This window comes from Aegilops tauschii, chromosome 7, assembly GCF_002575655.3.
Source record: "Aegilops tauschii subsp. strangulata cultivar AL8/78 chromosome 7, Aet v6.0, whole genome shotgun sequence".
NCBI classification, from domain to species: Eukaryota; Viridiplantae; Streptophyta; class Magnoliopsida; order Poales; family Poaceae; genus Aegilops; species Aegilops tauschii.
The window spans coordinates 52,585,807-52,607,657 of NC_053041.3; the positions used below are offsets into that span (position 1 = coordinate 52,585,807).

The 21,851-nt window shown below is 46.7% G+C and overlaps 2 protein-coding genes across 2 annotated transcripts; one reads left to right on the forward strand and one right to left on the reverse strand.

The window, feature by feature from the left end:
• Positions 1-9,433: 9,433 nt before the first annotated feature.
• Positions 9,434-11,750, forward strand: LOC109739239 (BURP domain-containing protein 12). The gene has a single exon (XM_020298327.4). It carries the CDS (start codon positions 9,662-9,664, stop codon positions 11,570-11,572), a length of 1,911 nt encoding a protein of 636 aa, XP_020153916.1. The 5' UTR covers positions 9,434-9,661; the 3' UTR covers positions 11,573-11,750.
• A 2,887-nt stretch (positions 11,751-14,637) lies between these two features.
• Positions 14,638-17,202, reverse strand: LOC141027658 (uncharacterized). The gene is made up of 4 exons (XM_073504812.1): positions 16,543-17,202; positions 16,077-16,466; positions 15,651-15,989; positions 14,638-15,569 (listed from the first exon to the last, which is right to left on the reverse strand). Exons 1-4 carry the CDS (start codon positions 16,899-16,901, stop codon positions 15,347-15,349), a joined length of 1,311 nt encoding a protein of 436 aa, XP_073360913.1. The 5' UTR covers positions 16,902-17,202; the 3' UTR covers positions 14,638-15,346.
• Positions 17,203-21,851: the final 4,649 nt, after the last annotated feature.

The following is a 21,851-nucleotide window of genomic DNA, read 5'->3' on the forward strand; positions in this document are numbered from 1 at the left end:
ATGTAGGAGCCAATATGAGCATCCAGGTTCCGCTATTGGTTATTGACCGGAGATGTGTGTCGGTCATGTCTACGTAGTTCTCGAACCCGTAGGGTCCGCATGCTTAACGTTCGATGACGATTTGTACTATGAGTTATGTGATTTGATGAACCGAAGTTTGTTCGGTGTCCCGGATGAGATCACGGACATGACGAGGAGTCTCGAAATGCTCGAGAGGTAAAGATCAATATATTGGAAGTCGATATTCGGATATCGGAATGGTTCCGAGGGATTCGGGTATTTTCCGGAGTACCGGAGAGTTACGCGAATTCGCCGGGGGAAGTTAATGGGCCTTATTGGGCTTTAGTGGAGAGACGGAAGAAGGGCCACGAGGTGGCGCGCGCCTCCCCCCTTCTCAAACCGAATTGGACAAGGGGTGGGGGCGCGGCCCCCCATTTCCTTCTCCCTCTCCCTCCTTTCCTTCTTTCCTACTACGAAAAGGAAAGGGAATCCTACTAGGACTTGGGAGTCCTAGTAGGACTCGCTACACTTGGCGCGCGCCTAGGAGGGCCGGCTTCTCTCCCTCCCTCCTTTATATACGTGACCAGGGGGCACCCCAATAACACACCAAGTCTTCTCTTAGCCGTGTGCAGTGCCCCCCCTCCATAGTTACACACCTCGGTCATATCGTCATAGTGCTTAGGCGAAGCCCTGCGCCGGTAACTTCATCATCACCGTCGCCACGGCGTCGTGCTGATGAAACTCTCCCTCGTCCTCAACTGGATCAAGAGCTCGAGGGACGTCATCGTGCTGAACGTGTGCTGAATACGGAGGTGCCGTATGTTTGGTACTTGGATCGGTTGGATCGTGAAAACGTTCGACTACATCAACGGCGTTACTAAACGCTTCCGGTTTCGGTCTACGAGGGTACATGGACACACTCTCCTGTCTCGTTGCTATGCATCTCCTAGATAGATCTTGCGTCATCGTAGGTAAAAATTTTGAAATACTACGTTCCCCAACAATGAAGACAACACAAGTAGCTCATATACTGTGTACTCAGCTCTGCCCAATTACAAACATAAAGAGTGACTCAAGTATCGAACCTAGAACTTGCTAGTGGGGATTCCAGACTCTGTGAGAATGCCTCAATCCTATTGTAGGTTTCATCGCTTTATTTACTCGGTGTTGTTCTTTTGCTTCTTTTCGCATGAATTACTTTTATTCGCACTTCACTCAAAACATTATGTCAGTGTCCCGGCCGAGGGGGTCCTCGCCACATTGGTTCCTGAACTGGTGGGTCAGGCTGAGGACCCCTAGGTTGGATCCATCCCAGGCCACTTCAGGCGGCCCATGGCAGATTACGTGGAAACTCCAGAAGAAATGACGTACAAGACAAGTAGACGAAGCCGTGGAAGGATCTATCTCCACCTATGTTGCTGACCAGTATCTGACACCCCTAAAAAAACTAACTAGGATCTGTAACCCTAGAACCCCCGGTATGTTATATAAGTTGGGGGGTCCGGACTCGTAGATAGACATATTACAATCCTTTGGTACTTTGTACTTTGTATACACCCCAACGCAATAAAACAAATCATGAGGTGGAGTATTATCTCCTATAGAGCCCCGAACCTAGGTAAAATCCTTGTCCTCATTACCGTCATGCCAAGTCGTTTTGTTAGGATACCATACCGAGTGATCTGCCGGATTTAGCTTCGACATTGATGGTCCATAGAGGTTGTGTTAGGTGAGCGACGCGGGTCGATGGGAGTTTTGATCAACGCTCAGATTGGCTCCAGCGCGATCTTCCCTCTGGGAGTTGCGTGTCGCACGAGAGTTGCATGTCGCAAGCCATCCCCTCTCGTCGCGCCCGATCAAATACAAGAATAGAAAACACATGACCAGATAATTCACATGTTAGTCTCTGGTGTTTGCTCCTCTTATTGTGTTGACATTTGTTGGACTCCCATACCGATGCACAGTCAATTGATGTTATATGGTAGAGTGTAGTACCTAGTTGCCGTAAAAATGCATCTCATCAACCCTTGCCCCTTTGCCGTTCACTCGACCCACAGGTAGACCGCATTTTAATTCCTTGCAATTAATTAACTAGATGGTGTTGGTGATGATGCTACAGAAGCCCCGCTTTCTACCGTAGGGAACTACTCAATGTAAGATCATTTATACCACTGATCTTATATTTCTTCACAGAGCAAGTACATTTCTGACAAAATGAATTAGCATATATTTTGACCTGAGTTAATTGAATCATTATTTCATCAGCAAAAAAATTAAATCATTATTTCTTCTCCGACGTGACAACATCCATGAGCAAGAGCCAAATGTACAGTTCCATAAGCTAATTAAGATAGTAGTGAAATTCCGTATGAGGACCACACGTACTACGTACTATTGTTTGCACTGCACATGCTTAAGTAGTTCAACCACCGCACAAATCCCTATACGTACATGGACGGTTTCACGTGTGGTACGCACAGCTTCTTCCGCGTCTAAATCGGAGGAGAAGCACACTCCCGGTAGGTAGCAGCACATCATTTTCATCGGTACATTCCATGCATGCATGGTCACTCACGGGACCATGCATTTGCCGTGCGGATGTTTCTGGTTCTTTCTTATCTATCCCCACGCCCGCCCGCTGAAATGATGTTATGAGAGAAAAGGAATATTGCTCCGATGAGCGCCAAACTTTCTCGTTCAAGACTGGCTTTCCTGGCAAAGAATGAAACTAATTCTGTTGAGAAAAGAAAACACCAAAAGGAAGCAGCCATGGAACGGATTGCCCAATAATTCAGCAGCCAGAAGTATTCTTCTACAGAATGCGAGCGCAAATAATTGTTCAGAATGCTGAATTCGGGCAGGCCAAGCAAATGGAGGCTGAAAGGAACAGAGAGATATGGGGGGAATCTCTGACAATAGGAAGGAAGCACTTGTCTCTGACCTTGGCGCACCAACTTGGAGAGAAAGATGCCGGCCGCGAGATCGAATGTCAAACAACTAGGCAGACTGATGACCTCTGTCCCTCCACCTTCCTACCAAAGCTAAACGTACATGGAGGCATGGGGAATGCATGTTTCATCATGGAGGATGCTGGCTTTTGGTCGCAAAGTGGAGCTGAAACCACAGCAGAGTTTGCATCAAAACTGCAATGCTCTTTGTATGTGGTTTCTGGACAATGATCAATCAGCATGCCTGAGAAGAACAGAACTGATGAGGGATGACATACTCCATACTCGTCAAGCTTGTCTCGGGAATTAATCAATTAGTAGGACGAGAAAAAAAACATTTAGGTTAGGATTAAAATTTAACGTCCTGGCAATTTTTTTTCTTGAGTTAATGGTGTTCAAGATATATAGCTGTGGCACTACGACAGACATGCAGAGAGATTGGCCATCTAGCGAGCATGACGTCAGGATGACCTATGCTTGCCTAGTTGGATAATCAGAGGACACAAATCGCTTTCCTTTGTCGCTCTTCTACTTTTCTAAGATGATGATGATGATGATACAGTGAACCTTTAGCATAGTAGCCAATAGATAGATGTTGGGCTTTGATCAGCTTTTGCTGGCTGATTGCTCAAGGAAAAGATTTTAAAAAAATGGAAGAATGATACTCCCTCCCTTCCAAAATATAGTGCTTCCTTTATTCCCGTGCTTCAACTTTGACCATAAATTTAACCAAGGAGACCGACTGCGGCGGGAGCAAAAGTTATACTAGTGAATTCGTATTCAAAAAAGTTTTCAATTATATAAAAAAATTCCCGCCGCAGCCGGTCTTGTTGGTTAAATTTATGGTCAAAGTTGGACCTCGGAAAACGCGGACGCACTATATTTTGGAATGGAGGGAGTACGTGGCAGGGAATCGTTGCAATAAGCTATGCAGTTCAATCAGCTAGAGCTAGTGGTTTCCTTTCAAAGCTGTAGTACTAGGTGTGTGACCACATTTGGATGCTAATTGTTCGGAGTAACATGCAATTCAATGCTAGACAGAAACCTACAGAGATTTGAAGATAAGGTTTCCCCTCACCTTAAAATGATTCACTAAACTGGTCACTCACCTCAATCACTGATATACTCCCTCCGTCCCTAGTCGTAGTGTTTTTTTTTTGGAAACAATGCGCACTATAATCGCAGTGGGGGTCACAGAGTTGCAGAGGACCCTAACGTTGCGCTCCTTCCAGAGCTCTCAAGAGACCAGCATCAACAGGGAGGACATTGTTTTCTGCAAGATGGACCTCGATTGGATGATCCCAAGCCACCAATCTTTGACAGTAGTTGCAGACCTCCAATCTCTAGGATTGACATTCTGGAGCCCAAACCGTTGAAAAATGTAGCACCACACCCGCATCGACAAGGGGCAGTGGCAAAGAAGATGTGTGTGCGACTCCTCGGTTTGGTTACATAGTGGACAGAGACCGCATAACCATCCTTGGCCCTCAAGTCTATCCGATGACCAAATTTTGTTTTCCATCACCAACTAGGAAAAAACTTGCACTTTGAAGGCGCCCAAGATTTCCAAAGAGTCGCGTGCATGGACGAGCGAGTGTGACCTTCAAATTGCACATTGTAAGTCAAAGAAGCTGAGTAGATACCGTCTGAAGTGAATTTCCAAGTTATCTTACCAGGGACATCATCGGTGAGCTGTATGGAACTAAGCTTCTCTCAAAGGGAAGCAAACTGTTGAATGTGTTCCAGAGCTAGACCTTGGTGGAAGCTGATCTGAGTCACCCAGAAGTTGTTTTGCATGGCCATTTGAACCCAAGAATTTTTCTTTTTGGAGCACTCGAAAATCTTGGGGGCAATGCTCTTTTCAGAATCAATTGAGGATGTTGTGGCTTTTGGTCGCAAAGTGGAAACGGGTCCACAACAGACTTTGCATGGAAATTGCAATATTCTTTGTGTGTGGTTTCTGGACAAGGATCAATCAGCACGAGTCAAGCTTGTCTCGGGAACTAATTAATTAATTAGGACATGAAAAAAAATTAGCTAGGATTAAAATTTAACATCATTACCATTTTTCCTCTCGAGACTTGAGTTAATGGTGTTTAGCATATATAGTTGTGGCACTACGACAGACATGCAGATAGATTTGCCGTCTACTGCATCCGTCCTGGTTTATCAGGCTCCGGCGTATTTTAGGTCATATTTTGACCATGATTTTGACTAATAAATATAAATTACATGCAGCAAAAATAATACCATTGAAAACTATAATCAAATACGAATCCAACAATATATTTGTTAATGACATGCATTAACATTTTGCTAGTGAAATATGTGGTCAAACTTTGACCCAAAGTAGACGTAAGGATGCCATGTACTGACCTAGATAATTGACAGTAATGGTGACCACAAAACTGCTTTCCTTTGTCACTCTTTTACTTTGCCAAGAGATGGATCTTGGGCTTTGATCAGCTTTTGCCGGCTAATTGCTAGTGGAAAAGATAAAGTTTTGATGGAAAAAAAATGATGCATAGCTAGAAGCTAGAGGAACTACTACTGTAGTTTTTTGTTGTTTTGAAGAATCGTTGCTATCTGCCATGCAAGTGGTTTCATTTCAGAAGCACTAGGGGGGTGTTTGGTTCAGGGACTTTTTAGTCCCAGAGACTAGAAAAAGTCCCTAAAAAGTCCCTAGTAACCAAACGGAGGGACTTTTTCTACAGGGACTAGAAAAGACTCTACTAGAGAGTCTTTTTTGATTAGTCCCTGGGACTAGAAAAAGTCCTAGGACTTCTGAACCAAACACCCCTAGGTCTGTGACCACAGCTGGATGGCAGTAGTAAATGCTCAGAGTTCAGACATGCAATCATCATAATCAATGCTGGTCAGAAACCTACAGAGATTTGAAGATAAGGTTTTCTCTTCTCTCGCTGGTGACCATGGATGATAGGCTTAACAACGATTCACCAAACCGGCCACTCCCTCCGTCCCTGGTGTGAGCCAGCCACGAACGACAAAAGCATGGTTTGGAACATCATTTCAGCATCCTTTCAAAGAAAAAACATTATTTCATCGTTAGCTGGCTGGATGGAGAGGTGTTTGTGACTACAGATTGGCATTCTCGGCATTGTAAAACAATAAGCATGCCCTTTTGTGATAGCCATCATGATCAACCGACCATGTATATTGTGTAGGAAAAAGTGGCCATCATCACAATCTTAGGCCCTGTGGAGCAGTGATAATCCAAGGCTTAATCAGTTGCCGTCTGGGGAGGCAACGCCAAAAGCGGACCACTGTTAAACCGCCCTTGCAGATGCACTAAATAACAGGGGCTACGACGACAACAACCACCTCCAGACTCTGCAGGATTATACATGTGCTCTGCGCCACATAAAAACGCAGGCACGAGACGGGAGTGCATGGCTTAGGAGCCAGGGAATTTATCTTTTGTCCTAATATGTGTCCTCTGCCACCAAGAAGAGGCAGATTATTAGGTTAGAAGCACTGCGCTTGCACATGCACTCAGCATGAGCGTTGCAAATCCAAGAGGATCATTTCCTCATTATTCTCAGATCCTCAAGGAGTGACATGCAATGCGCGCGCCCATGGTCGATCGAGCGTTGTGAGATCACTGGAAGCTGCCTTCTCGCCGCCCATGTCGATGGCACCAAGAATCCAAACATCACTTTTAATCATGAACACGATAGACAACATAAAATAAAATAAAAAAGGGACTTCGGTCAGCTCAGCTCACACTTTCTTTCAACACTGTTCTTTTTGGACGATGGTCCATACACAAGTGAGAAGACCACTGGTGAATGAGAACTTGGTAAATGTACTACTACTCCATGGCATCAATCAATCAATCTGCGACTGCCCATGTCATGTCGCCCTCGAAGATCCAATGGGAGACCTCTGTTTTCCCGGGCTCAACGCCGAGGAGGACGAACGCCCCATGACTCGGGCTCCAGTCAGAGGTCTCAAGGTGACATATCGCCGCCGCACGATTGATCTTGCGACTATCGTACACCCGCGCCTTGGGCACCGAGTGGCAGTGGTACACCAGGTTGGATGTAAAAGCATGGACAATTTTATTGTAGGATAAGCACATTCTGGTAAAACTTTTCCTAGAAATATATATCTGGTTTGAAGCATTAAAAATATTTTTCGGACTGATCAGGACGAATCTCCTGGGGTAGAAGCTTTCTCATGCTGATTAGAGCTACCCTGTACAAAATCAGACCAAGGCGAAATCAACTAGATGCCATAACAACATGAGATTCTAGGAAAGCTTACGGGATTACTATTCGAACTGAACTATTGCTGACTAATACAATGACGTTTCGAATATCCAAAAGAGATTCTTAAAAAAAATTTAAAAAAAAAAGACGATAGGCAAATTTACAAACTTCACTTGATTGCACAACCGGCAATTTTAATCACTTGAACTTGTTGTGCAGTTGTCTTGTAAGCTAACTAGCGAGGCAGAAATGAAGTATAAATCATGCCCATGTAAAGCAGAACGCCTAGATTTTATGACTCACAAAAAAACAATATAGCTGAACTTGTAGGAGCAGCAAGCTAGCCAACAAGACTACTACTTCTCGGTGGCAGCTCGGATTGATACAACGGTTTTCGGTGTGTACTCTAGAAGAAGCGCAGGCGCTCGAGTGCCCGGCCGGGTGTGTTGTGGAGTGTGGCCTTCTGGCATGTTGTATGTTTTGTGTGCTTTATGCCTAGTCTAGCTAGGCGTTGTGCAGATTTTTGCCTGGTTTTCCTTTTAATAAACCAAGCAGTTTGGGTCCTTGTACCATCTTCTTCTTCACAATGAATATAACAGCTCTCCTGTTATCGTTCAAAAAAAGACTACTACTTCTCTACCACACAATCATTGCCTTCTGTTAAGACCACAAAGATGCACACATGATAAAAGGAATTGCTATCTCCTTGAAAGTAAGCGCACATCCGTGAACGAGCCACCACACTATGGCGCATCGGGCCCAAATAAGACCTTCAATGTGCCCATCAACCTCTGTCCTCTAGCTGTTCTGATATCCAGCACTATCCCTTCCTTCTGCACCACATTGGTCTAGTCCAACCCTCAGAGAGAAACACCACATTGGTCTCGATCTGGAAGTAGAAAGGTGATGGCAAGCATGCCTTGGACTGGCTCCATGAGGGGGGCACGTGAGACAAGAGTTCGAATCTGAGAGCGGTGGCGCTAGGGTTGAGGCCGAGGGTAAAGGAAATGAACAGAGGGGCTGGGGAGGGTTTGAGGCCAGGATGGCAGCGGCTGCGCGGGCGAGGTGGGGTGGCAGCGGCGGCGCGGGCGCGGGCGAGGTGGGGTAAGGTCAGGAAGGGGGCCGGGGGAGGTGCTGCACTGGTGTGGAAGAGCAGGCTATATAGTGCACTCCGCGAAACTCCCTTGATCTATGGGCTTGGTTGCTATTCTGTGCGCGCGGGCGAGAGATAGAGGGACATAGATAGATTCGGCCAAATAGGTTCAAGGTTTAGTTTCTATTTCTAAATAAACAGAAAAGGTTTTGATTTAATGTTATCACACCTTTTTCCTAGAAAATCCAAAAAAAAATCACATTAAATCAGAATAACTACAATGGGCCCATAAAAAATATTTCCGGACTAAACTCATTTTCATAATTATTTCTAATAGCTCATTTAGACATTTATATATTCCCTTCAATTAATTCTAGTAGGTTTTTACAAATACCAAAAATGGTTTGAAATATACCAAATTGCAAGGGTCCTATCTGGAGAAGTCCTTTCATCTCCTCTCTTTATTTCAAATAGGAAGAAAAATCAAGATGAACTCCGACTAAAATATGTATCCACCATATTTGAGAAGCACATTTCATTCTCACTCTTTGTTTGATTGTGGTCGCTTTAAAAAAACGCAAACCACTTTTGAGTTTGAAACAAATACTTCATAACAAAGAATTATATTCATTCGGTAATTAGTTTGATTATGGTACTATGAATTATTTCGGTCACTGGTTGACGGGGTGTAAATGTAACCTAAACTTAAGATTCAAATCCGGGTGAGTGGTTGTGCTTGACACTCGGGTTTACTCAACCGATTTGGATGGCAGCCTGATAATAGGATATATAATGCATGAGTGAAAGTGGTCATCTCAGCTTGAGCTCGCATCGCATGAGCTCGGTCGGGAGAAGAGTAAAATCAAAAGAAATAATAAAAAAGTTTTTTTTTAGCAGACATTAACAAATGTTTTGCTCGCTTGCAAATTTTTACCATGGAACGGCATTCGTGGAACATGTGGCAGAAAAATCGATGTTGAAATGCGTTTAAGCAATTATGTATGCGTGAAAAGTTGAAAACAGAGCACACCCTGCTCAGTTGATTTGCCTCCATGAAGTTGATTATTAGGGTGCCAAGAGGAAACTACAAAGTTATCAGAGTAATGAACCTGAAACACACGGGGTCATTAATGGTCTCTACGGACCTGCAGTACCAGACGACGGCATGAGAATTCATCACGCGTAAATGCGTGTTCCTCTGCCCGCCTCCCTCGGTCATGCTCTCTTGAAACTTGAAAGCTTGTTCAAATTGCTGCCATGCTCGAACTCGGTCGTTGCGAGTCACAGTTTCACACTCCCTCCATTCCCACTCTCACTCTGCTTCCTATTAATCTCTCTTCGCCTCCAGCTCCAATCCCCCAGCCCCCAAACCTCCGTCCTGGCCTCCGATGGCTTCTCCTCCCCGCCCCGTCCTCGCCACCCCGCTCCTAGTGCTCCTCCTGCTGCTCCCTGGCAATGCCGCCGGCGCCCCGGCCGCGTCTTCCTCGTCGGTGAACCCGTTCACGGCGAAGGCGGCCTTCATCCGGTACTGGAACCGCAAGGTGCCCAACAACCGCCCCCATCCTGCCTTCTTCGTCTCCAAGCTCTCCCCTTTGCCCGCCGCCGACGCCGCCTCCTTCCCCTCCTCGCTCCCCGACATCCGCGCCCGCCTGCCCACGCTCTGCTCCAAGGCCGCCCTGCTGTGCCCCTCGTCCTCTGATTCTGATTCTGATTCTTATGAGGCGTCGCTGGCCGCCCGAAAGGGCCCGTTCACGAGCTACAGGGACGCCAACTTCACCAACTACGGCTCCGGCGCGGGCGCCGGCACCGACGGGTTCAACAACTACTCCCCGGACGTCAACATCGCCGCCGACTCGTTCCGCCGCTACGGCCGGGACTCGTCGGCGTGGGCGGACTCGTTCAGCAGCTACGAGGCCAACGGCAACGTGGTGACCGCCAACTTCACCTCCTACGCCGGCGGCGCCACGGGCGGGTCGGGCTCCTTCACCGCCTACGCCGCCAACACCAACGTGCCGGAGTCCAGGTTCACCAACTACGACGCCGGGGCCAACGGGCGGAGCCGCGGGTTCACGTCCTACTCCCAGGAGTCCAACGGCGGGGAGAGCAGCTTCGCCGGCTACGGCAAGAGCGGCAACAGCCTGCGGGAGACCTTCGCGTCGTACGGCAACGACACCAACACGCTCAGCTCCGGCTTCGCCAACTACGGCGAGTCGGCCAACGGCGCCACCGACAGCTTCACGGGGTACGGCGTGGAGGGGAACGTGCCGGAGAACACGTTCCGGAGCTACGGGGCCGGCGGCAACGCCGGGGTGGACACGTTCAAGGGGTACCGCGACGGGTCCAACGTCGGGGACGACAGCTTCGCGTCCTACGTCGGCAAGGGCGCCAACGGCGGGGCCGCCGAGTTCGAGAGCTACGGCGGGTCGGCCAACGCCGGCAGCGTCGACTTCAAAGGGTACGGCCAGGGCGGCAACCGCAACCACGAGATCGAGTTCAAGGGGTACGCCGGCGACAACACCACGTTCAAGGCGTACGCCAAGACCGGCGTCGACTTCAAGGAGTACCACAACACGTCGGCGGCGGCGACGACGGCATCCACATCCGAGGAGCAGCATCAGCGTCTGAAGAAGACGAAGTGGTCTCCGGAGCCGGGCAAGTTCTTCAGGGAGAGGGAGCTGGTGGCCGGGAACCGGATGCCGATGCCGGACATCAGGGACAAGCTGCCGCCGAGGGCGTTCCTGCCGAGGGACATCGCCAGGAAGATCCCGTTCGAGGCGAGCGCCGTGTGGGAGGCCTTCAGGGCGCCGCCGGACACGGCGCTGGGCAAGGCGGTGGCGTCCACGGTGGCGGAGTGCGGGCGCGCGCCGAGCCGGGGCGAGACCAAGCGGTGCGCGACGTCGGCCGAGGACGTCGTGGACTTCGCCGTGGAGATGCTGGGCGACGACATCGTGGTGCGCAGCACGGCCTCGACGGCGGGCAGCGGCGCGGAGGTCAGGCTGGGCAGCGTCACCGGCGGCGAGGCGGTGCCGGCGCGGGCCGTGTCGTGCCACCAGAGCCTGTTCCCGTACCTGGTGTACTACTGCCACTCGGTGCCCAAGGCGCGGGTGTACGAGGCCGACATCTTCGCCGCCGGCTCCGACGATCAGAGGATCAACCGCGGGGTGGCCATCTGCCACCTTGACACGTCCGACTGGAGCCCGAGCCATGGCGCGTTCGTGCTCCTCGGCGGTGAGCCCGGCAAAACAGAGGTCTGCCATTGGATCTTCGAGGGCGACATCACATGGACGGCCGCAGACTGACTGATTGATGCCATGGCAAATGCTTAAGCCAAACTAAGACAAGTAGCAGTACATTTACGATTTTTACCAAGTTCCCATTCATCTGTGGTGGTCTTCACTTGTGTATGGACCATCGTCCAAAAAGAACAAAGTGTTGATGAAAGAAAGTGTGAGCTGAGCTGACACAAGTCCCTTTTTATTTTTTGTCTATGGTGTTCATCATGAAAAGTGTTGGTGCGATCGACATGGGCGGCCAAAAGGCAGCTTCCGGTGATCTCACAATGATCGATGGATCGATCATGCGCGCGCGCAATGCATGTCACTGCTCTCTGAATAATGAGGAAATGATCCTCTTGGATTTGCAATGCTCATGCTCAGCTCAAGTGCAGTGTTTCTAACCTAATAATAGTCTGCTTCTTCTTGGTGGCAGATGACACGTATTAGGACAAAAGATAAATTCCCTGGCTCCTCCTAAGCCATGCACTCCCGTCCCGTGCCTGCGTTTTTATGTGGCGCAGAGGGCAGGTAAAAACAAAACAATGGGCTCCTGCAGAGCCTGGAGGCGGTTGTTGTCGTAGCCTCTGTTGTTTAGTGCACCTGCAATGGTTGTTTAACAGTGGTCCGCTCGTGGCATTGCCTCCCCAAAGCCTTGGATTATTACTCCTCCTCAACAGGGCCTAAAATTGTGACGATGGCCGCACTCTTCCTTGTGTGGCCATGATGGCTATCGCAAATGACATTCTTATTGTTTTACAAGCCACACTAAAATCTTAACCTTGAGCGGAACCTTTGTTTTTCAAATGTGTCGTCTGCGAAAGACAGAATCCGATCTTACCGAGGAAACACATCAAGGATGCAACCGCCATCGAAAAAGAGTCAGTTTCATCGGTTAAGTCGATTGACATCAACCATCGTAATCGAGCCATTGAGTAAATAGGACACATTCCACAAAGATAGTATTGGGTCCCTCGAATTTTCTCTCATCATCGTCAAAGATCTTCCTTCAGGCTCGCCATTACTAACTAAGGATGCTTTCAAAGCCTAAGTCAATGCATGGCCTTTACCTTCCACTTCTTAAAGTGCATGATGGTGAATTTATCCAGCCTTAGTGAATCACAAAAATCTGCCATAGTTAATTCAGAAAATTGCCGACATTAAGCTATTTGGATCGTTCTCCCGCAAAAAAAAATTATTTGGGTCATTGGATGAATAGACAATTTATGATGAATTCAACAACATAAATCACGATTAAAGCAACTATTGGCATGTATATCTCCATTGTACTAATTAGTCAACAACATCATACATGCATCAACCTTAATTAAAGAGTAGAATGAAACATGTCGCGTGCATTGTTCATTTGCAGATGAAATAGTTGTGACTATTGCAGAGGCGATGTTGTTGACGAAGATATTGCCAAATACCGTTCAAAGCGGACAACGATGGAGACGGTGATGCGTATCGCTGCCTGACTTGAGAGGAAGACGACATGTGGTGAAGAAACACGAGCAACCGCATGAAGGGCTTCTCAAAAACCTTATTTGCCCTCTCTCTCTGTGCAATCAATGGAGCCAGCCCGCTCCCACGTTCATCGTTGCATGCATGCGATCGGGATGGAGTAGACTACGATGACGGCACAGAGCAACGATGTGTCTTCGATGGTGGCCGATATATCATTTATAAAGGAGAACCGACGTATCACGATCACGGTCTAACCCAAATAGGTTTCCAACCCACAAACTTAATGGTCAGAAAACAAAAAATAAATAAAACAATGAATGGAAGCTGCACTCATGCCAGGTCATGTAACGGATTTTGGTGGACAATTCACGCGCATGTCGCGTGCCCCCTCCTGAGCTCGGTAAGGCGAGGCGAACACATGTGTGTGGGTTCTCTTTCTGTCCTCATACCCATCACTTTTTTTTCGAAAAGGAGGATGACCCCCTCTGCATTCATACGGTCATACCTATCACTTATACTTAGTGAAGCGCATAGACTTCTTTATATAAGGAGGTCAAACTTCACCTCCACTAGTTGGGTGGACTAAATATTGCAACTCCACTTTTTTCTGCCATATAGATGGGCCTTTGAGTGGAATTAGCTATTGCCCATGCCCAAATATTCTAACAAATGACTCCATATTTGTTGTCCCAAGAGTTGGCAATAGTTTTTTTTCGAGAGGGGAACACCCTTAGACTGGCCACAATGGGTAGTAACATAGACTAGTAACATGCACATGTTACTAGTCTATGTTACTACCTCTATAGTGGGGAGTAACATATGTGTGGTAACATGCAACACTTCATTTATTAGGCTATAGACTCATTTTGCCTTGATATGTGTGATGTTACTCATACTACTAGTACTCCCTCCGTCCCAGTTCGCAAGGCAAAATCCCAAAAACTATTTGTCCCAAAATCTTCCACCCCCTAGGCACATTTGTATTCAATTTGGCACTAGTAGTCCATCAATGTTTGCATGCAAAAGCTGATCCACTCCTCTTTCACCGTGGGAAACCACTCCACTAAATCTGCATGCACCACAACACTTACTCCTCTTCCCACGCTGCATGCACCACAATTCTAATGCGTGTTGGAGTACTTCCTCTCATCTTCCTCTTCCACAATGCAGTGTGAAACGGTTACTGTTTTGCATGCTGAAACTTGTATAAAATGGCAACGCATGTTCCTCCTCTTCCCACACATTCAGTTCATTGCCTCATCTCCCCCCAACTATCATGGACGTGGAGGGCATGGAGGAGGTCTGTGCCGAGGTGGGGGAGGTAGATGCCGAGGTAGAGGAGGCAGATGCCGAGGTGGAGGAGGCAGATGGCGAGGTGGAAGTCACACAAGGCGAGGTGGAAGAACTTGAGGATGAATTTGAGATGATTTACACAACCATTCAAGATCTTTTTCAGAAAGTAGATCGTGGAACGAATGTCGGAGCTGGTGATTCAAGGTTCTCGGCTAGGGCAAGGTACATTCGCAACACCAATCTTGCGATTGGACGGAGGACTACGTTGGAATCTTCATGTGATGGATGCTTGTTCCTGGCAATGTGCCGTAACTGTGGTGTTCGAGGTGATTCTTCGATATTCCGTTGTCTAGCTTGCTCCTTGCCGGTGCCAATGGACGTGGTACCTTGTGATGTGTGTGGAAATCCACTTCTCTGTGACGACTACTGGTGCAAGGACTGCGCGACGATTGTCGGAGTAGGTGAAGATGGTGTGTGTTCTCGTTGCGGTCGCAACACCACTGCAGTTGCCGAAGATGAGAATGCATTTGTGGCTGACACCGAGATGAATTAGGGTTTATGTTGAGGAAGAAATAGCCATGTCTCTTGATGTGTGAAGATGGTGTGTGTTTTATGAATCATGATCTTGTTGCAGTGGAATTTATTTTCGAATTATGAATCTTGATGTGAATCATGGAATGAATATTGCAGTTGTTATTTGTGATCTATAGATTGTGAGGATATTGCAGTGGTTATTTCCGTTTAGATTGTGAGTATGGAGTACTGAAAATATATATTGCAGTGGCAAACTGTTCCAGTGATAAACAAAAACTTAAACCAAAGATGTTGCTAGTAAAAAATTGATCACAATATTTGTATACTTGTCTCACGTACTCATCTAAAATGACCACAACATTTGTACACCATGCTTTGAGAATGTGCAGTCATGGGCGGGCATTGTATAGTGAGCACGACCAATTCTTGTGATCACATGAGTTTTGTTGCTGCGATTAAACAACAAAGTGCAACTGTTCCAGTGATAAACTAAAACACTCATTCCTCCTAAGGTGAGTTCAAATACTCAATGGCAGCGTCAACATAATCTTTATCAACCGTCAGACGGACCGACAGTAGACCTAGCCTCTCTAATGTTTTTTTCTTCATGTGAGGTGTATCATAGTGCATCGACCCCTTGTGCTTAATAATTTCCCTCATACAAGCTTGATGGCTTAACCAGATTCTATTAAGCTTACGATGTGGGTACTGAGCAAGGCTTTCATTAACCCGTGGAACAATTGAAAAAACATGAAGTTAGGTCGCTGTGCACAAATATTAATAAGTTGCATAGCTAAAATGGAGTGCTACCTTCTGAACAATCTCTGGAAGGGTTTTGGGCATTTTCCTATGGAACATAGATTGAATGGAGGCAAACCACCCAAGATCAAGTATGTTACAGTCAGGTGAATTTGGTGGTTGATTTACAATTCTGATATCCCAACCTCCCTTTGCCGCTTCCATTGCAAAAATGGGATCATTTGCTAAAACATGAGTTCTTGCATTGTCTTGCTGAATGTACACGGTGTTCCATCTATCACTCTCAGGCCATTTTTCCTTTATAGCAGGCAGTACATACTGCACAATGTACTCCCTACTTTTGTTCCTGTCCACCGAAGATGAAGGCTTGAGCTCCCATTCTCCTCTCCCTCTACATTGAAAGAAAAAATATGTTACTTTAGCAAACGAATTTCACACTTGATGTAGATCATGCTTAAAAAACATCATGGTAGTTTACCTGTTAGCACTCTTCTTTTGAGCTTGCACCCAATCAACAAATGCCCACACACCTATTTTTCCATCAAACACACAATTTCCTTGAGAATCATACCTTGGCCTTGCCATAGCGGACAAGAACATGATCTGCTGGATGTGGTTTTTATGTTTGCATTCTCTTTCTGGTGCTTCCTCTCTATGACTCAAGTACATTTTCTGTGTCTTCCTTGTACGGTAGAAGATCTTCTCATCCAAATGAACCTTGTTAAAACTAGCTTTAAAAGTGGGATTGTCCTCCAATGAACTTGGCTCCAAATTCTCAAGGCAATACGCCACACGTGCCTTCTTGTTGGCTTCAGTTAATGAAGGTTTCAGTTCATTTGAAACTCGTCTCATTACCTTCTCCTTCAACCTAGACAGAAACAAGAAAAGTTGATCATGATTTCGGTCATCATCGAAATGTAAGAACTAATGCTTTTTTTTCATACCTACGGTGAACTGTGCTTTTGGACATGTTAAGTCCAGCAGCAACTTGTCGAATTGTGGTCCTCTCACCAGGTGGAATGGCTTCTAATGCCTCAATATCCAAACTCATTTTCTTCCTTCCCGTTTTTAACTTCAAATTGTTCTTGATAGAGTTAACGCCACCTCCTGTCTTCGTTTCTTTCCAAATCCTACTCACGCACCTCCGAGAACAATTTCCATCACGTACAACAGAATCCAAAACCCCCTTCTTTAACCTTCCACGCTCTCCATTTCGAGCAAGCAGCATAGCGTAAATATTACGCTTGTCTTCGACAGTGTACTGTTCTCTGTTATTCTTGTTAGCCAAAGCATCTACACACATGAAAACAAATCATAAGCACAAACCAAATATGCTGCTACTAAACAAAACTGAAAACAAATCATGGTTGAGTTGGAGATGAAAAACCTACTCAAATCAATCTCTTTTGCAGAAGGTGCTTCTACATGTTCCGGGCGTGGAGGATACTCGTCAGCGTTGTCAAAATTTGGATTATATCCAGCGCCACGCCAGCCGCCTTCTCTGCCGTTAGTAGATGCAGCAAACTCACTGGTACGGCCTACATAGAACAAATTATTTGTACACTTGAGTATGCAAGGATATCACAGTCACAGAACAAATTATTCCTAACAAAACATAGCGTATCACAGGCAAGAAGGACTATGTACCTCTCGTGCAGAATACGGACGAATTTGGTCCGACGCAGATGGAGCCGTTCATGATGTTCAAGCCGACGTAGGAGGACGTCCTTCCGGCGGCGCTTGCACTGCCGCTCCCGCCCGGCGGGGTGGCCCAGTTCGACGAGCCTGCCTGATTTGGAGAAGGAGGTCGAGGTGGGCGCGACAGACCGACGCGGCGTCTCCCTCCGACGCTGGGGCTGGACACCGGTGTAGAGGCAGCCGTTCCAATGGAGAACGACGGCAGTGGTCCTCGACCTGCAAGACCGAGTGGAGGAAGGCCGCCGCCATGACGAGTACGAAGTGGAGGAAGGCCGCCGCCATCGCCGGAACGAGGAAGGAAGGCAGCGCGAGTCAGGCCTCGGAGGCCAAGAGGCGGCGGACGACGATGTCCCTCGTCTCCCCCGTCCGACGCCATGAAATCGAGGAGGAGAGGAGATGAGATTGGCGCTAGACTGGGCTGTTCGTCTCCGTAAGTCCATGGCTATATAAAGAAATCTGGGCGCTGCTTTCGTTTGAGTTTGGAACGAAATCCTTGCGCGCGGAATCAAATCTCTGGTTTAGGAAAGAAATCTGGGCGCGATAGCAAAATTTAAGGGGAAAATATCGCGCCGAAGGAGGAAGGAGCGCGCGAGGCGGAAACAACGCGCGGGGCAGAGGAAGGAGCGCGAGATTGGCGCTGCATGCAGCGATCGGGCGGTTTTTTACGTGGAAAATCAGAGCCAATGGAAATTCACCTTGGGCCAAGATATTTGAAAACTTTGCCTTGCGAACTAGGACGGAGGGAGTAGCTAGCTATGTTACCACTTTACTCCATTTCTTCATTTATTGCTTGCCACATCATCTATTTATCTAGATATGTGTGATGTTACTACCTATGTTACTCCCACTGTGGGTAGTCTTAGCCATTGCATCGAGTGATGCACACAACCTTTTATTGATTTATACATAGTTCATCATGCGAGTTAAATATACTTGAGCAAAAAAAAAATGCCACGTATGGCTGCCTTGGGGCGAAGAAAAAGCTTTTAATGGCCCGAGCGCCAAAAGAGTTAATGGCCAGAGAGGTGCAAGAGTTAATGGCCAGAGTGTTGTGTATCACATGAAGAAGGAAGAAGAGGTCAAAACTCAAAACTAGGGCTCGTGGTCTGCCAAATCGTCGTCACAACCACCTCTCCATCCAGCCAGCTAAACGATGACCCAAAGCATGTTTTCGTCGTCCTTGGCTGGCTCACACTAGGGACGTAGGGAGTAAGTACATCAGTGACTGAGTGGCCAGTTTGGTGAAAATCGTTGTAAGCTTGCCATCCATGGCCACCAGTGAGAGAATTCCAAACCTTATCTTCAAAATCCCTGTAGGGTTCTGTCCTCTCCAGCATTGATTATGATAGTAATTGCATGTCTGAACGCTGAACAACTTACTACTGTGGTCACACACGCCTAGTACATCTTGCACCTGCTTCTGAAAGGAAACCACTTGCATGGCAGACACTAGCAACGATTCAGAACAAGAAAACTTCTACTCCCTCCGTTCCTAAATACTTGTCTTTCTAGGCATTTCAAATAAATATCACATACGGATGTATGTAGACATATTTTATAGTGTAGATTCACTCATTTTATTCTGTATGTAGTCACTTGTTAAAATGCCTAAAAAGACAAGTATTTAGGAACGGAGGGAGCAATAGCTATATGCATCATTCTTCCATGAAAACTTTGCCATGCTCCACAAAGGAAACCAGTTTTGTGGTCACCAATTATCTAGGCCAGCACAGGTCACCCTAACGTCATGCTCGCTAGATGGCAACTCTCTCTGCCTGTCTCTCGTAGTGCCACAGCTATAAATGTGCTAAACAAAAAAAGTGTCATGATGTAAATTTCGTAACGCGTAACCTAAATGATTTTTTTCATGTCCTAATTAATTAACCAATTCCTGAGACAAGCTTGACGAGTAGCATGTCTTTAGTTTTGTTGTTTTCAGGCATGCTGATTGACCCTTGTCCAGAAACCACATTAAGAGAGCATTGCAGTTTTGATGCAAGTCTGTTGTAGCTCCAGCTCCACTCTCTTTTTTTTTTTTTGCAATCAAAAGCCACAACATACGAGGAGGCTCTTTTCCATTTCTACAGTTAGCGCGTTGCACAAAAGATCATAACCCCCGCGTCGCCTCCCTGGCGGCTCGGGGGAGACAACCACTAGTAGAAAAAGGGCCTATTGTCCCGGTTCGTGAACCGGGACTAAAAGGTCGTTACTAATGCCCTTGGCCTTTAGTTCCGGTTCTTACACGAACCGGGACAGAAGGTCCTCCACGTGGCCGCTGCGGCCAGCCCAGGACGGAGGGCCTTTGGTCCCGGTTGGTGACACCAACCGGGACCAATAGGCATCCACGCGTCAGCATTTCAGGGGCTGGGGTTTTTGTTTTTTTTTTTGAAGGGGGGGGGGGGTTTAGGGGGTTTTGGGGTGTTAATTTAGGTTGTTATTAGGTAGCTATTAGAGAGAAGTGTCCTCTCTTATATCTCCGTGCTTGGTTTACCAACGCTACGTACTGTTATGCCTAAACATGGCTTAGATTGAAGTGAAGGCAACATGTGGTGCATTTCGAAAGTAATACAAATCCTAACTTGATCAAGTTTGGATTGTACTACTTTCGACACGCACCACATGCATGTTGCCTTCACTTCAATCCAATCCATGTTCATTTCACCCGCTGATATATAATAACTCTTCATGCGCGCATCATGCATCATCATATATAATAACAAGTCCTACTAATCATCATCATACAACTTCTACTCGTTATTAATAACAAGTCATACGATCATCATCCTCACAGTCATCGAACCAACCCTACTTAATTGTTCTTAGCACATGATCATCAGTATTAGGTAGGACCGAAATACCCTCTTTAAGGTAAAATAGCATAAAACAATATAGACCCTGACTCTCCATTATGGAGAATGGAGATCATCCTGTCTCCAATTCTTGCGCTTCGCTTCCTTTTGCTTCCAAAAACCTCCTTGCGACTGTCCATACATTTTTTTCATTCTTTGATTTGCATGTCTCCACTTCTTTTAGAAATCCAGTATGGACAGTTGAGATTCGTAGGATGACCTGGTTGTATATTCAAAACATCAAGCCTACCATTCTGATACATCAAATGAGGCACACAATCCTCTGGGATTATCTGTTGAAAAACATAGTAATAACTTCATAGTTAGCAATGGTGTACTAGTTTTAGAACTATGCAAAATATGCACGGATGTCGTAATAGTAAGAAATCTTACCAGGGTATCTCCATAGTAGTTACCGTAGTTCAACACGTGCACTAGTGGCACGTATTGACCAGAATGCGGAAGAGTTTTACAATAGATATTGTAATTCTCAAGATCAGTACAAAATCCGACCAGATGAGTTTTCTCCTTATAAGTTAACTCAGAGCCATCGGTGTAGTAGGTTCTGTCTACCATGTTCCGCACATTGTTTGAACAATCAAAATAAGCTGTCAATGAAAATAAGCTGTCAACTATTTTGAAATGAACAATATAAATTAGCTAATAACTATGTTTGAGAAACTCACATAGCGGTAGAATTGGAGGCGTATCAACAAGGACCCAAATGTCCATATTGTCTTGCTCGATGTCAGGATCACCAAGATCCATGGTGACAAGCATACTGTGACGCCCGGATAATTAAGCTACAGTAATCCCTCGTTAACGATGCCACGTCACCCCGTTACTGTTGATAAACTCTCGATGGTTCAGAACCGAAACAAATTCAAAATTTAAATAAAAGCAAACAACAAAAGTTTTCAGATGTTAAAACTAAAATGTTCGGATCGTGACAAATATTGCGTAGATAGTTATGGTGAAGAAACAACATTTTTATAAAAAGTTTAAATGCACTTAAATGATTAAAACAGTAGGTAAAACTATTAAATAAATGCCTTTGATATTTTATAAAATCATAAACTATTTTATCTTGAGGTAAAAACTTTTTAGGGTAGTGGGTTGTTTTGGAACACTAATTTGTAGCTATTGTCATATTTTACTAAACTATGAATAAAGTGTAACTAAAATAAAACAGTAAAGGAAAAAAAACACACAAACAGAAAAAAAAAAACAGAAGACAATCAAAAAAAAAAGAAAAGGAAAAGACACCCCCCCGCGCGCGCTGGGCCAAGTGGCCCAGCTGGCCTCAGCCGCCCGAATGGGCCGGCCCACCCCCTACCTACTAACCCACTCCCCCTCCCAGCGGAACCCTAGCCCACTCTCCCGATTCCCCACTCTCCCCCTCTCCCGATCCCGATCTGGATCGGGATATTGCCCCCAACCGCGGGCGCCGACGCCCGAAGCTCACCGCTCCCGACGCCGCGATGCCGCCGCCTGGCGCGTCCCGCCGCCACCTCGCCACAGGACCGCCCTCGTCGCGCCGGACCGCGCCGTTCCCGGCCTCCTCCCCGCCGGCCGTCTCCGGCTCGCCTTCCCCCACCGCACCCACGAGACGCCCACGGCGGGGGGCTCGCCCCTCGCGTGACCTGCACGGGCGCCGGCCCCGCCCCGAGCGCCCTATGCCACTTCGACCTCCTCTTCCTCCCCGG